Genomic DNA, 16093 nt, shown 5'->3' with positions numbered 1-16093 from the left:
TATTGCTGGTATTATATTTATGCAAAAGAGTTATGTTCATTTTCATAATATCATGCTTTATGTGTAAGTATGCTTGTGTGACTGTATTTATTGACTTAATGTGGATTTTGTAAATAATCATTCTATTTTTTCTTATAATAATTACGTAAGTTTGACATGCATTTGCACAAAATTAATGTTTCGTCCTGGTATCACATATTTCTTTTTATCTAACTTAAATATTTATTTACCAACGTTATTAGCCATAACTATGCGTACTCCAATACATGCATCGCCGGAGTCAAAAGTATAATTATAAAATAGTAATTATTTCAATAAATTCTTCCATTATTGCATTAACAGTTCAAATTTACAGGTTCATTATTTTGCTAAGAGAAGGTATACAGTATAAACTATTTTAAAGATAATTTTTGCTGTTAATGAAGGAATAGCTGCATGACTGAATGTTTAATAAAATGGTTTGGAGATATATATCTGATATTAACTTTTTTTTTTAATTTCTGGACCATGCAAGTGTCAAATGAAACTAATTGATGTTTTATTCATTTTATGCTCAATGGTTTTGAAAATAACTGAGAAGACTTGAGAAATAACTTCTATTTCCACTTAATATTATTGATATGAAGCATTTAGTTTGTTGTCAATCAAATGATATTGAAGTGAGCGATATAGACTACTCATAAAAAACAAAAACTTATTGGATAAAAAAAAACTCAAATTTCCAATATAAAGTGCTTAAATGTAAATTTTGATTTGTTTTATGTAGATACAAATGTAATTCTCTAACGAAAAGTGGCCAAATATGTATCTAGGAATGCGCTGTTTCATTTTTTTAAATCTAAATGTTTCTGGACAGCTAAATTCTTAAATTGGGTGGCATTACTTTAATTCACGCATAATTTAAAAAAAAAACAAAAATAACTTTTTATTATTCTCTATTTACTTTGTTATCTAGTCAAAAAGTATTTCCAGGACTTAACTAATTTTGTGTGATTGATCTACAAACAAATATTACCTTTTATCTATCTACCCCTTTTAAATGCACACATTGTAATTGTAAAAAAAAATAAAAGGGAGAGAGAATCATTCTTTATGTGCTTTTTTCTTGTTATGCCAAATATTTTTGCAATGGTCCTAATAATTATTTCTGATACATTGTTTATTTTATCTGCCAGTATAAGATAAATGCTCTTCAGATTAGTAAAATATTTTTTCCCTGTTTTTTTTTTTTAATTATAAAATGACATTAAAAATTCCTATAATTATAGCAACTACTGGAATTAACCATTAACTCAACTAATTTATGTTTTTCGGTGAAAATTTCTGCAATTAGTCCTATTTTTATTAGTTCTTAAACTTTCGGTCACGGAAATATTATATGTATTATTTCAAACATTGTGGTATTTTTTCAATGTTTTTTATAAAAGTTTAATGAGTTTTGGAATACCGACTCACTATCTTTTGCCTTTTATTCTTATAGAAGTGAAATGAACCACCATGTTAAAATGTATTTCTAATTGCAAGCTCTCTGGTTTCCTTTTAGCTATATTTTAGTCAGAAATGTGGTAAATTAAATTATTTATTTACTGTACATATAAAATTATAATTGTCAATTAGAACAGTCTAGTGTAGAATAATGGAACCATTTTTATTATACTAAGATTTTATGAAAATGCTGTTGATTTCCCCTCAGGTTAAATGTGTACACATAAATTTCAGGGGAAATAAATCGAGTATCAACACATCTATTTATAAGGTTTTTACAATCTGCACAAATCAGATTTATACCATCTTTAGCCAATTTAATTCAAGTTAAACAAATATTATTTTATTTTAATACTTGTAAAAAAACATTTTTATCAGTGTTACTAGTGAATGCTTATTCATTAGTGAAGTAATTTAATACTTTTAAAATGTTGCTGTGATATTCTATGTATCTTTAAAAATATGTATATCTGTTAATAAAAAATAACTTATTTTGAAAAAAATATTTGTTTTATTTTCCGTTCACCCATTTAAAATTGTTCTGGAAATATAATTGACGTAGATTTGTGCATTACAAATTAATCGAATAAACTTTTTTTACAAAAACTAATCTTTGAAATAAGATTGTTAAAAAAATACTCTTCTCCCAAAATCTTAAAATCAAGATAAATATTACTTGTGTACAATGGAACCTCGTTTTACAAGGTTTGAAAATAACGCGGTCTAAAAATAAAAATAATAACAATGTGTATTTAATAATTAAATATCATATTTATTTATTTTCAATCAAGCATGTTTTTTATTTTATATTTTGTGTTTATTATAATAATAATTTATACAATGTAACTAAAATGCACAGTGCAAGTTATATTACATGTATTGATAAACTTGAGAGTTGACAATTTTATGGATTTTATAATAACACACAATTATTTCAAATAATAAAATGTTATTGAATATTTTCCCCATAATTAACTGTGGTAATTTCCATTTAATAGTACTCGTAATTGCATGGTTGGGGTGATTACCGAATTTAAGAAAAAAAACCGAGTTAGACCTCCTCTACCCTAGAGGGGTTTTTGGTTAGACGGGTATGACCAATAAAATATATTCTTCTAACCCCGTTTAAAGTATATTTTTGTGCAGTTCTTATTCGAAAGTGTAAATTTTTATGCTTTATCAGCTGACAGTTACGACCATAGAAAATTTAAGAAAATAATTTGTGCATAGAAAGAAATTGTTACTTTCACGTCAAAATTTGTATAGAGTTAAAATCGTCGGCGTATTTTGAAATGTTTCATGTTTAATTTATTAGCATACGTTTACATATGATTGGTTCATTATACTATATCGGAAACTTATTTTTTTCATTTTACTTATGTGTTTATTATAAGACTTAAATATTGGCCCTAAGGGTACCAAAATTGTTTGATCAGTATTTATTAGTTAACAGATTTAAGGATGTCTCAGGTTCCAGAAATAATAATATGGTAAATGTGGCATTTATTCAAGAAAACTATTCCTTTAATATTTTTTAGTGGCTGGGCATGCAAAACCATGCAACATATATGCATGCAATGATCAATTTGTCACATGATATTTAATCAAACTAGTAGGCAAACAATGAAACACTTGTTACAATATGTTAGATTTTCTGATCCTTACTTTTCTAGTATTTTTTGCTTCAGATAAGACAAGATTTTTATATTGTGCTCTAATCTTAAATAAATTAATTATGTATTGCAGCTTAATGATTATATCATGCATTGGGACAATATACATTTTTTCTCATATATTCCAAGGAATATTAGTTGTATCGGGACAGAATGCATATTTCCATGAAACAGAATATGCTTGGATATTTAGGCTAGGCATCAACTGTTTCGGATATGCATCAATATTTGTTCCTGGATTTCTTATTCATAAATATGTCAGAAAAACAAAATACTTAGAAAGATCTGGTAAGTTGTTGAAAATTTTGTTTTACTAGATTTATAGATATGACAAAATTGTACCCGTCTGTTTTAGCATAAGTCTTAGTTTCATTTTGTTCCTAATTTCACTGAAAAAAGCATTTATGAGGTTACAGAGACAATAATTAAGAGATTCCAGACATTCAAGTAACCCATGTTTTATTCAATCAAATTTACTTTATACGGATGGATTTTAAAATATAAGTTTTTTTTATCTTATTTCCATAAATAATAAATATATCCCTTGCTTATAGTGAATGATAGGCCATCTATTGGTCATATCTTTTACTTATAATTATTGATTTTGCTCCGCACATTCATCTAAAATACAGCATTTAATTTTGTTTATTAAAATGAAATATTTATATCACATAAGAATATTAAATTTTATTTTCTGCAAAGTCAATCATGTGTATTTCAGATTCAGGATTCTTTCCGAAAGTTGTGCGACACTGTTTCGAAGAACCAGACGCTGACAGATTGCCCGACACTTTGAAAAATGAATCAGAAATAGGAAAGAGTGCTTATAAGGAAGGGCTCTTACTCGCCGGCTGTTTTATCGGTCTCATGGCTTCTTACCTCACTTGGGGACTCTTGCAAGAGAAGGTCATGACCCAGGTAAAATATTCTCATCTCTTTATTTTTTAAAAGGAATAACCCGCTAATCTTCTATTGTAGAGGCTTGTCAGCAGGTGGGAAAGAGAGAATTTGGTAGGAATTTATTTAAAATGCACCGTAATACCCAGACTAACTGAGAAAAAATATTTCTTGTACTTTTTATTGCAATATAAGAACCCACATTGCCGGTTTCACAGTTGGCTATCTCATCAACTACACCATGGCGCCTGTCTGATCAGATAAATCAAAAGTTTAAATCCAGTCAGTAAAGTTTACATAGTTGTGGAAAATTCATGGTGTGGAAAATTTTAACATACATACTTAACAATCTATTAGTCTATCAATTTTTATTAAATGCGATCACTAGAAAATGACAATTATTCAAATAAGTCAGCTTCGTGATATAGTGGTCAGCGCGTATGCCTACCATGCAAGAGATCTCGGGTTCGATTCCCAACATGGTTGACATGAATTACTTATTTTAAAAAGGTGTTTTTACACTAGAATATTTCATAGTCCCTGGACTGGTACCTAAAGCATAAGACTAATCATCTTACCTTCATGTAAAAAAAATATGATCAAGCTACGCTGTGATTGGTGTACCAATGCAGTGCCCTATGCACCGTTAGGTGGGGAAAGAGAATGATGATGATATCCAAAAAGACAGTAATTTGGTATGCAATCACGTTGATTTAACCATTTTTTTAATTAATATACTATGAGGGTTGTCTGAAATGTTTCCGACCTCAATATGAAGATGGTAGCACTTGTCAACGAAAATTGAGGAATGTGTTTGCGCATGCGTTGAAAGGTACGCATAAAATTTTTGGCCATGCAGTTATTTTTTGACAGTCGTTTGAGTGAGTTTCTATGAGTGTTTTTGTAAAAATGGATAAAATCGAGTATCGAGCTGTTATTAAATATTTATTTTCAAAAGGCAATACGCCTACAAAAATTAAAGTCGAGTACAGGGACTCTGCTCCATTGTATACCACAGTAAAATTTTGGGCAGCTGAATTTAAAGGTGGACGTACCAGCTTGGATGACAACGAACGTTTGGGACAGCCAAAATCTGCAACCACTAAAAATAACATCGCCTATGTTCACCAAATGGTGCTGGACAGCCATCAGAACAAGGTTAGAGAGATAGCAGAGTCTATGAACATGTCCAAAGAACGTGTTTGTTGCATATCAAAACAAGATTTAGGCATGAGAAACCTGACCGCGCGCTAGGTGCCGCGTTTGCTCACTCCGGACCAAAAACTTGTTCGAATGAACATTTGCGCCGCTCTGTTGGCGCATATAAGTCGCAATAAATCCGACTTTTGGCGCCGATTAATTACGGTAGATGAAACTTGGATTCACCATGCTACTCCAGAAAAAAACAGTCCAAACAGTGAAATGTGAAGGGGGAATCAGCCCCAAAGCAGTTGCCATGGGGAAAATCCACAAATTACGGTTTGAACTGCTTGACCACCCTCCTTACTTACCAGATCTAGCCCCGGGCGACTTTTTTTTCTTTCCCTAAGCTAAAAGTTGCGCTCGGAGGACAGAGATTCTCATCTAATGAGGAGGCCATCACCTTCGTAAAATAATATTTTACAGGGATAGACGCTAACTACTATTTGGATGGGTTGAAGAGATGGGAGCATCGCTAGGAGAAGTGTATAGATGTAAAAGGAGACTAAGTAGAAAAATAAAAAACAAATTTGAATGAATATGACTTGATTCATTGTTAGGTCGGAAACATTTCAGAAAACCCTCGCATATAAAATATTGTTTATACAAAATTAGTTTAAGAGTCCCCCTCACTGGGAAAACCTGTTCTAAGGATTATGATAAATGTTTATTAAGGTTAGTCATTTTGTTTCAGAATTATGAAAATGTGAATGGCAAAGGTCGTTTCAAAGATTCGCAGTTTCTCGTGTTTGTGAACAGAATATTGGCATTTATTATGTCCGGGATCTACATACTGACTACGCGACACCCTCGTCACAAGGCTCCACTGTATAAATATTCCTTCTGCTCATTTAGTAACATTCTCAGTGCATGGTGCCAATACGAAGCGCTGAAATATGTCAGCTTTCCAACTCAGGTTTGACCCTTTTCAATAAATAGATCAAACAGAAAAAAAAGTTAAATGAGTTTTGTAGATTTTCACGGCCTTTTAAATACCGATGTTTCAAACCACATAGCAGTGTTATCAGGACTGATGAGACACCGCAATGAGCTTGAAAATATCAGCAAAAATTGCTATTGCCTATTGTTATTCCTGTATGTATGTATTGAAACACAAAACACGTGAATTTTTTTTTAAACTTTCAGTTAATTGATATAATTTATAGGTTCTGGCTAAAGCATGTAAAATAATCCCTGTCATGATGATGGGAAAGATGATATCTCGTAATAAGTATGAATATTACGAATATGTAACTGCTGGTATGATCTCATGTGGAATGATATTCTTTATGATAGGAAGCAGCGATGATAGTAAAGGTACGTGCCCAGTTAAAAAACAAATGTTTCTATTCTTACATAATATTGTGAGTGTTTATCAACTAGCTGCAAATTTTCAACCATTACAAAAATGTATTTGAAAAACTTGGTTTTAAAAACAATTTTTTTTAAATACAAATAAATTTAATAAAATAAATAAAACAACTTTGTTTTTAACCACTAATTAGAGGTTAAAAACAAATTTGTTTTATTTATTTTTTTATAATGAATAACCACAAAGTTTGTGCTTCAAATATAAAATTTACAAATAAATTTATTTACAATTTTTGCTTCTGCTAATTAAAGTAAATTTCAATAAAGAAAAATTTTAGAAACAATTTTTATTTTATTTTCTATTTTACTGATTTTTATCATCATTATCATCATCATTCGCTTTCCGCACCTAATGGTGCATGGCACTGCATTGGTACACCAATCGCAGCGCATCTTGATAAAAAAAAATGCACGAAGGTAAGATGATCAGTCTCACGCTTCAGGTACCAGTCTAGGGACTATGAAATATTGTAGTGTAAAAAAACACCCTTCTAAGTAAATATTTCACATCAACCATGTCGGGAATTGAACACGAAACCTCTTGCATGGTAGGCAAACACATCGACTGATTTTAGAATTAAAATATTAAATTAAGGAGTCAATATGCCCTGTGAAAAGACCTCCACTGTCAAGTCCATGCAACTATGTACATTTTTTTTATAAATAAAAAAAATATTTTTAAAATTATTTACATTAAATTTGTAGAGCAATTTATTAATGCCTGAAAATTTTCATATTTCAGTTAAAACAGTCACAACAATATCTGGAGTTATTTTGCTGGCATCATATATGATGTTTGACAGTTTTACTTCAACATGGCAAGGAGCTTTGTTCAAAGCATATTCCGTTACTCCGATTCAAATGATGTGCGGAGTTAATCTCTTTTCTTGCCTTTTTACTGGAGTATCTCTTGCGCAGCAAAATGGATTCACGGACTCTGTGCAGTTCATGATAGATGTAAGTTTTAAAATAAAACAAATACATATGTAGTTATCAGTCATTTGTATTATATTTATGGTAAAAAGGTTTTGATTTTGTATTCATTACAATGAACTTCCACCAAGAATTTGCATTAACTAATATTAATGTTTAAATGTGTACCTAATATTTTTTCAACAACAGTATTCCACATATTTTATTCAGTAGTTACACGAATATTCTTAAAATCCCCTTCACCCTTATGCACATCAAATGGTGCAGTGTACATGGATATAATGTACTAATTATAGTAAATTATTATGAAAATAAAACTTTGTTATTAGTGTTACACAATTTTATTATTTTATAAGAACACAACTATAGTTTCGGGAGAGCTCTCCTTTCATCGATATAAAACAGGAGGAGAGCTCTCCCGAAACTATAGTTGTGTTCTTATAAAAGAATAAAATTGTGTAACACTAATAACAAAGTTTTATTTTCATAATAATTTATAATGAAGTGTTACGAAGTGAATGCCGATTCAATTAAAAAAAACACTAATTATAGTCCTTAAAATGTAACATGATTAGAATGACAGTTGTCAGAAAAAGGGACGACATAACTTTGTAGTAACGTCAAAGGAGTTATTTATATTGACACACGAAAAATCATTTGTATCTGGCGTGTTAATTTTTTTTTATTACAATGCTTGAAACATCAACATTAATATATAAAATCAGCTTTAAAACTAAAAAAAAACTAAAATAAACCTAATTATTAATGACGTTCTTACAAGGTTACATCATTTTGCAAAAACGTTAGAGATGGGTCAAATTGATCAATGTAAATTGATCGAATAAAAAAAATATTTGTTTGATGTTGTTCATGAAAAAAGTATAAATGTCTCATTTTTTGGTGAACAATTATGTTAAATACACTATAATAGGCTTTTTTTTCGTTTTTTATATCAATTTTCGGAAACAGAGTTTCATAATTGCATGAAATAACTGATAAAATCGATTTGATTAGTGATCAGTAATTTCCCATCACTTATGAAATTAGTTTGACAGCTGTCATTCTAATCAAGCTATATTTTAAGGACTATAGTTTGAGACCGCTGAAACATTATAAACAAACAGTCATACTATCTATATTGGTTCAACATACTCATTTAGTTGTACATGGGAAATAGGTACTACTAACATTACAACAATAACCAATGAACCATGAATCAATCTGTTTATTCATATTTAAAATACAATTTGTTTATTATACTAACGTAAACAACATACATAATGTGCTGATGTGTACATCGTAATATGTATGTAAGATTTATAGACTTAATATGTACCTTATATTTTATTACTTCTTAACCATCTTTAATCTTATGCATCAGGCACTAGTCCAGAGTAACATGCAGTGCATTTTATATATAAAAAAACATTAAAAATAATTTAGGAATCAAACTACAAGTTGTAAGTATTTTTTTCTCAACAATAGTTGATGTTTTTTTTAAAAAGTTAAATAGTATCCTAAATCCTAAAGTAATTATTATTAATTGTTTGCTTTCCCTTGCAGTATCCAGCATTCATATTTGATTGTGTGATGCTATCTATTAGTTCTGCAGCGGGGCAACTATTTATATTTTATACTATTTCTACATTTGGACCAATTGTTTTTACTATCATCATGACCTTAAGACAGGTAAATATTTTAAAAATAAAAATAGCTTCTACTCCTCATTTGTTTTCATTCAAAGAACCAGTAATAAATAATTTTTCTCATTTATTGTTGTGTCATTCAATTTTTATGTCTAGCTGTTTCAATTTTAACACATTTGCGGCTATCCTGGCTTTAGCCGTCAAAATCGTGTCTCTCATTTAGGAAATGCCAGCTATAGACGTCAGTCCAAAAGATATTGGTAGTGAAAAGACGGATATAGCCTATGTGAAATAGAAGTAATTATACGGTAGTAGATATTTTGTCCCTATAAAAACACTCATTAACAAAAGTGTCCCAGTATGTTAGTCAAATAAGATTAACTTTAAACTATCAACTATATTCCAATCGGAAGTGAAGAAGTTATGATGTGTCCATATGAGTGGGTCCTATGAGAAATAAGTGTCTGCTAACGTGTTAAAAAGAAAAGAAAGACAACATAAAACTTAAGTTAGTACTAAGAAGCTACACCAGGTTTCATTACCGTCTAGTTTGACTATTTCAGTATGTTTGTTTTTATTGGCTAGGAGAAGCAGATAACAAAAATAATAAATTACAACTTTTTACATTTGGCAGATTTTTGCAATACATTTAATATAATAGTTGATATTGTTTTATTTGATTTTTCAGGGTATAGCAATACTTTTATCATGCATCACATATCAACATCATATCACAGTGCTTGGAACAATGGGTATTGTTGTAGTATTTGCGGCAGTTTTCCTTCGCGTTTATTGCAAGCAAAGATTACGAGCATTGCGCAAAAGAATCGAAACCACATATAAATCAAGAGCTGTAATATAAATATTCAGATATTACATTACCATTTCACAGTTAAAATGTACACCGGAACCCCTTGTTACATGATTTCGAAATTTTAATAAGCGTAATAGTAATTTAATTTATTATTCGTTTTGGAATTCCCTTATCACTCTTTTACTTACTAGGCGCAGAGAAGTATGCACAAGGGAAGGGCGGTAGTGAATAATATTTTAAAATTAAGGTACAATAAATACTACACAATTAATATATTTTTACGAGGAAACCTATCCACCATTATTCTTTTTTTTTTACACGGTACTGCGTGGAACGTATCCCCCGTGTAAAAAGAGGTTCCAGTGTATATATTTTTTGTAATCGCCTATACAATATAGTTTTAATTATATAGGCTGTATTTAATGCATGCATTGACAAACTAATTACATAACAGTATAATTGGGACTACCAATCTTGACTTTTGAAAACCAAAAAAATTGACACGCCCATTTAATATTCTTTGTGTTGTTGCATGTATTGCAAAAAAAACTTATCAACGTTTCCACTAATCTTCAACCTGAAGGTTTTATGTAAATAATATTATTTATAAATTATTTTAGAAAGATTTCCTGTTCCCCAGAATGTCATTTTGAATGTCCTTTAAAGTAAATATGTTTAAAATTGTACTCGGTTTATTCATGTTTTTCACAAAAAATAATCTGAAAAGATCGTTATGTTGTATGATTTTTCGGTTCTGTAACTCTACTTATGTAATTTTGTGTTATCGTTGGATTATGTACAAGATATAATGGTGTATACAAACTCTCACTAGTCATAGTAAACTGTCCTAATACGTATGTAATTATTACTACTTTGTCAATTTTATTGTTATAAAATAGTTCCCTTTCTTTTTTCTAAATATTTTTATCCTTTGCTTTAGAGAAAAGAATAATTTTTTAATATTTATTTATGGCCAGTGTATTATAAATATTTTATCATAAGTATTTTCAGGTCAGCATAAAACATTTTTCAGAATCAAAAAACATTTCGTGACATAATATTTTATGACATAACTAGGTGATGTCCAACAGTAAGTCAATTTTTATTACGTGCCCTCTTTCCATTCTATTGCTTTATCTATATTGTGTTTGTGAAGTCGCATTCCCAAAATATTTTTTCCTCTGAATGTCACTTTTTCCTAAAGTAACTTTTGTTTGATAGTTAAAAATATTGTTGAATACATTTTTATAATTATAAATAAAAGCAGATGAGTAAAATGAGAAAAATGTAGATTTTGAATGTTAAAAATACACAACTCAATACTCTTGCTGACATTTCTTATTGTTCCTGGGAAGTATTGAAAAAGGGAAGTTAATTGTGTAAGCTCAAAACTAAATTTTAATAAACTGTAATAACGGTATGCTTGAATAAAAAAATAATAACCCAAATATTTATTTTACAATGTTGAATGTGAAAATTATTGTAATTATGTAAAATGTAAATTTTATGCATAGAATTAAGAATAGTCCAGAAGGAGCGTAGAATCATATTTGAATACATCGGACTGTGTCCGAAAATCCCCCCACCTTGCCCCATTTTCGCCGCGCGCTTGTGTGAAGTCGCCGCGTAATTTTGCCGGATCGCGAAAAATATAACCATAACACAAATGTCATATAATTGCATTTAAAAAAATATTTTTTTTAATTTCTCTAAAATTTTATTGTCCATGTGGAAACATTGATTGATACAACAGAGTAGATATGTTAAGAGTAATTTAATAAGAGTAATTGAATTAATGAACTTTAAACTTTAGAAATAAAACAAATTTTATTTTACATAAAACAAATATTTTTCTGTCATGTTAAATAATATTTGATGTTTTTAAAATAATGTAGGTCAAATGTCCACCACGGCGTTGTTTAATCCGAGAGGTCCAATTTTCGTTAGTTCTCTCATTAGATGAGCAAAAAATAAGCTAAAATTCCACTAAATCAATTAAAACCAATGTTCTTATCAATAAAAAGTAATGTAAAAAAAATTGACTACCCTGGCAACACTAACAAAATGTCCATATTGTTTTCTATGACAATCTGACATGTGTAAAAATAATAAAATTTTGAGTAATTCATTTGCTACTTACACATGCATTTGGTACTTACACATAAAATGTGATCCCATCCTGTTTCTTTTTGATCCCAGCAGCATTTCTACATTTTATAACGACACAACATGGCATAGTTGAATTCAAATCGGGAGTTGCGTACTGAGCGATGTCTACAAAGAAACTAATAGGTCAAAACGTAAAACTACTCATTTCAGAGTAGTTTAGTCGCCTTCTGTTTGATGAGCGTATGCGGTTTCTGGACTATTCTTAATTCTATGATTTTATGCATATTTAAATACATGAGTATATTTTTGCACTCATAGTGCATAGGCTTTTACTAAAAATCGGACTTAAAACTTAACCTTGTATATAATTCCTTAATGATCAACTCATGAATGTCAATTCTGTTCTTATACTAATAATTAGAATTAGTTATGGCTAAGATGTGCAAATAGTAATCTTTGACTGAATAGACATCCATTCAAATAAACTTGGTCAAAAATCAAGGTGTTCAACCCACAATATCTGTACCTCAGAGGCAGACGGATGCAAAACCAAACGTCAAATGTTCAACAATAGCCTAAATAATCTACTTTCTCTAAGTGATTTCTAATAATACAGAACATTAATTTGTATGTTCAGTATCTTAATACATTGGTTCTTTCCATAAAATTAAGAATAATCCAGAAGGAGCGTAGAATCATATTTGAATACATCGGACTGTGTCCAATAATTCCCCCACTATGCCACACTTTCGCCGCGCGCATTCGTGATTTCGCCGCGTAATGTTTTTTTGCACCACAACAGGCCAGGAGGCCTAATTACAGTAATGAATTACATCACAGAGCACCCAAGCTTGAGAAAAATCACATTTGAATTTTTGTGTTCTCACCGGGAATCGAACCCGGAACCTTCCGTGCGTGAGTCAAGCGTCTTGACCACTACACCACAGAGGCCGCCGAATATTGCACGATGGGAAAAAATATAATTATTACACAAATGTAAGGTAAAAAAAAAGCAATCTGTTCAAAGGAGTAGATAAGTAAAGGGCCATTTAATAAGAGTAATTAAATTAATGAACTTTAAACTTAAAATATAAAACAAATTTTATTTTACACAAAACTGATATTTTTATATCATGTTAAATAATATTTGATGTTTTAAAAATAATGTCGGTTGAATGTCCACCACAGAGTTGTTCAATTCGAGGTCTAATTTTCATTATTTCTCTTATTAGATGAGCAAAGTAGGGTAAAAAAATTACTACCCTGACAACACTAACAAAATTTCCATTTTGTTTCTCCGACAATCTGGCAGATGGAAAAATAATTCAATTTTTAAGTAATGCATTTGCTACTTAAACATTAGTTTGCTAATTACACATGAAATGTGATACTATCCTGTTTCTTTAAGATGCTAGCAGTATTTCTACACTTCAAAAGGACACAACACGGCATAGTTGAATTCAAATCAGGAGTTGCGTACTGAGCGACGTCTACAAAGAAACTAATGGGTCAAAACCTAAACCTACTCATTTATGAGTAGTTTAGTCGCCTTCTGTTTGATGCGCGTATGCGGTTTCTGGACTATTCTTAATTCTATGGTTCTTTCATTATAAAAGTTACATTTCTTCAAAATCAATGAACCTGATCATAAACTGGATACGAAAATCGAAATGTCATATCATCAAATCCTGGATTTGCATCCGACTGCCTCTGAGGTACAGATATAAAATATGGATGTATATAATTTGGTAAAAATAAAAAAAAACTTTCAAATCAACTATCTCGTTAATAAAATATTATGTATGTGCTGTTCAAAACAAAATTGTTGAATAAAGTTATTTAAAAGTGAAAAATTATATTTTGAAAAAAGTCTTTAAAGAAAGAATCTCTTAATCAAATATGGGAATATTCAAGTACTTACTCTAAAAATAATATTATGGTTGTTAGTTATTATATTAATTATTTATGAATTGAATGCTTTCTATGTTAGAGTAATATTATATTTAACGAATACCGACGAGGATAAATCTGTGTTTTGGGTCTAGAATGGCCAATATCGGATTTTGTTTTTTTCTTACTAACATTTTGTAAAGGGTTGATGTCAATCAAAAAATATACATGCATGTTTAACAATTTTATATACACACACATATGCGATAGTGTTTTTTTATTTATTGATAATAGTTTAAAACACCTCAAACAGTTGTAACATCACAAAGTAGCCATAAAATTATTCTCCTGTAATATTGTGATTTATGACATTGGCCCTTTTAGACCCAAGCCACAAAAATGGTGATTGTATGTGCAAATTGTTTTATTTTAAATTAGATAGGTACTTGTTTCTCAGTTATATTTCAGGTATCTAGAGTGAAATTGAGTGAGCCCTCATTTGGTTTAATTGTAACATGCATTACATATTCTGTAAATTTTACATTCACTGGTAACAAGTCATTTTAAATACACTAGCAAATAGGGAAAATCCCGAACTTTGACAAATCAACATGCATAGAAAATTACCCAAATGGAAGCTCAACTCAATTTTACTCTACATTGAACTTGACCACCATTGTAGTGACTAAATAATTTTTAGAAATATGCATTGATACTTAGGCCTAGTTGTTTGTATCGAAAGTAATAGTAGGTATAGATAACGCGGCATAAGTTGAGGCCAAAAAACACACACGAGCAGGCGCATATTAGTGTGTCTGTATAGGCTTCCGAAGTCTACAATGTCATGACTCCACCCATGCATTTGAGACAGGCCGAGCGACGGTTAGTTGCTTCATGGTATTAGTTGGACTGCAAGTCTTTTTGTTTCGTTTTCAATTTTTACCCTCATGAATTATCCGATTTTGCTAATTAAGAAAAATAAAAAAAGGACAGGTTTTAATATTTTCGTTTTAATTAGTAGTAGTAGTAATCACGTAATAGTAGAGTAATATGCTTAAGACCCGATTTATTTTTTTTGCTGTTGAAATCAAGCTTATGCATGTACGGTGTTCATTATTCAAATTATTTTTTATTTTTTTCATTACTTGAAAAAAATTCTAAACAAGATGCATTTTAAATCTTCGAGGGGGTATGGGGCTTGAACGAAAGTAAATTATTAAGAGAATTCGACCATATACATCTGTGTGAGTATTGTGTTTGCCTCAACTAAAGCTGCTTTACCTATAACAACTCAAAAAACAGATTTTTTTTCAGTAAAAATAAAGTTTTTTTTAAAAAAGTGTTTATTTTTCATGCAAAAAAGATTACATTTTTAAGATTGCTGTCAAAATGCGATCTCTCAGGCGAATGTGTGGTAGAATGATGTATGATAGGTGCACAGGTGACCAGATCCGTGTACTATGTACTATGTACTGAGGCAAGCATTATCGACAAAATCATTATCGGGTGCTGCGTTGGTTTGGACATGTAGAGCGAATGGACAGCGAAAGAACGGCTAAACGGATTTACGATGCGAATGTTGATGCAGAAGACGAGGAAGACTGAGAAATACATGGCACGATCAAATCCAACAAATACTTGAAGATGGACATGTCAAGAGTAGAAATAATCATTGTGCGTGCATGAAAAGATGTATGAATGTAGAGGTAGCGAGGTCTGTATGCAAAGATGAGTGATATAGCATTCTATCCTCTCTGCCTATCCCTACGGGGAAACAGCACTATAGTTTGTTGTTGTAATAACTTTTGATTTTTAACTATTACTAATGATCCGGGCAAAAGGTTAATATTGGTGAAACGGACACACTGATAATGATGAAATATAATGTTTGAAATAATTAATTCTGTGAATTTTAAAGAAAATAAGTCACTTTACTGAAAACAATAAATTCACCGAACATAAATATCACATTTTAAAAATAAATAATTCTATAAATCCTACAAGTTTGTTTTTTATTCAAATTATGAATCACTATGATGATTTTTATGCACAGATTTTATCAATATAAGAGTTTG

At 30.2% G+C, this 16093-nt stretch overlaps 1 protein-coding gene across 1 annotated transcript; it reads left to right on the top strand.

Annotated features, from left to right (window-relative positions):
* The first annotated feature begins 2696 nt into the window (after positions 1–2696).
* sll (adenosine 3'-phospho 5'-phosphosulfate transporter 1) lies at positions 2697–10734 on the top strand. Its single transcript, XM_088233357.1, has 8 exons — positions 2697–2975; positions 3232–3446; positions 3880–4076; positions 5950–6171; positions 6422–6572; positions 7369–7583; positions 9123–9248; positions 9894–10734. The coding sequence occupies exons 1-8, from the start codon at positions 2947–2949 to the stop codon at positions 10065–10067; spliced, it is 1329 nt and encodes a 442-aa protein (XP_088089483.1). The 5' UTR covers positions 2697–2946; the 3' UTR covers positions 10068–10734.
* Positions 10735–16093: the final 5359 nt, after the last annotated feature.

The sequence above is a fragment of the Micrasema longulum genome, unplaced genomic scaffold, assembly GCF_059751315.1.
Source record: "Micrasema longulum isolate JH-2025_06_02 unplaced genomic scaffold, ASM5975131v1 h1tg001085l, whole genome shotgun sequence".
Lineage (NCBI taxonomy): Eukaryota > Metazoa > Arthropoda > Insecta > Trichoptera > Brachycentridae > Micrasema > Micrasema longulum.
This window is presented reverse-complemented; position numbering and strand designations above follow the sequence as displayed.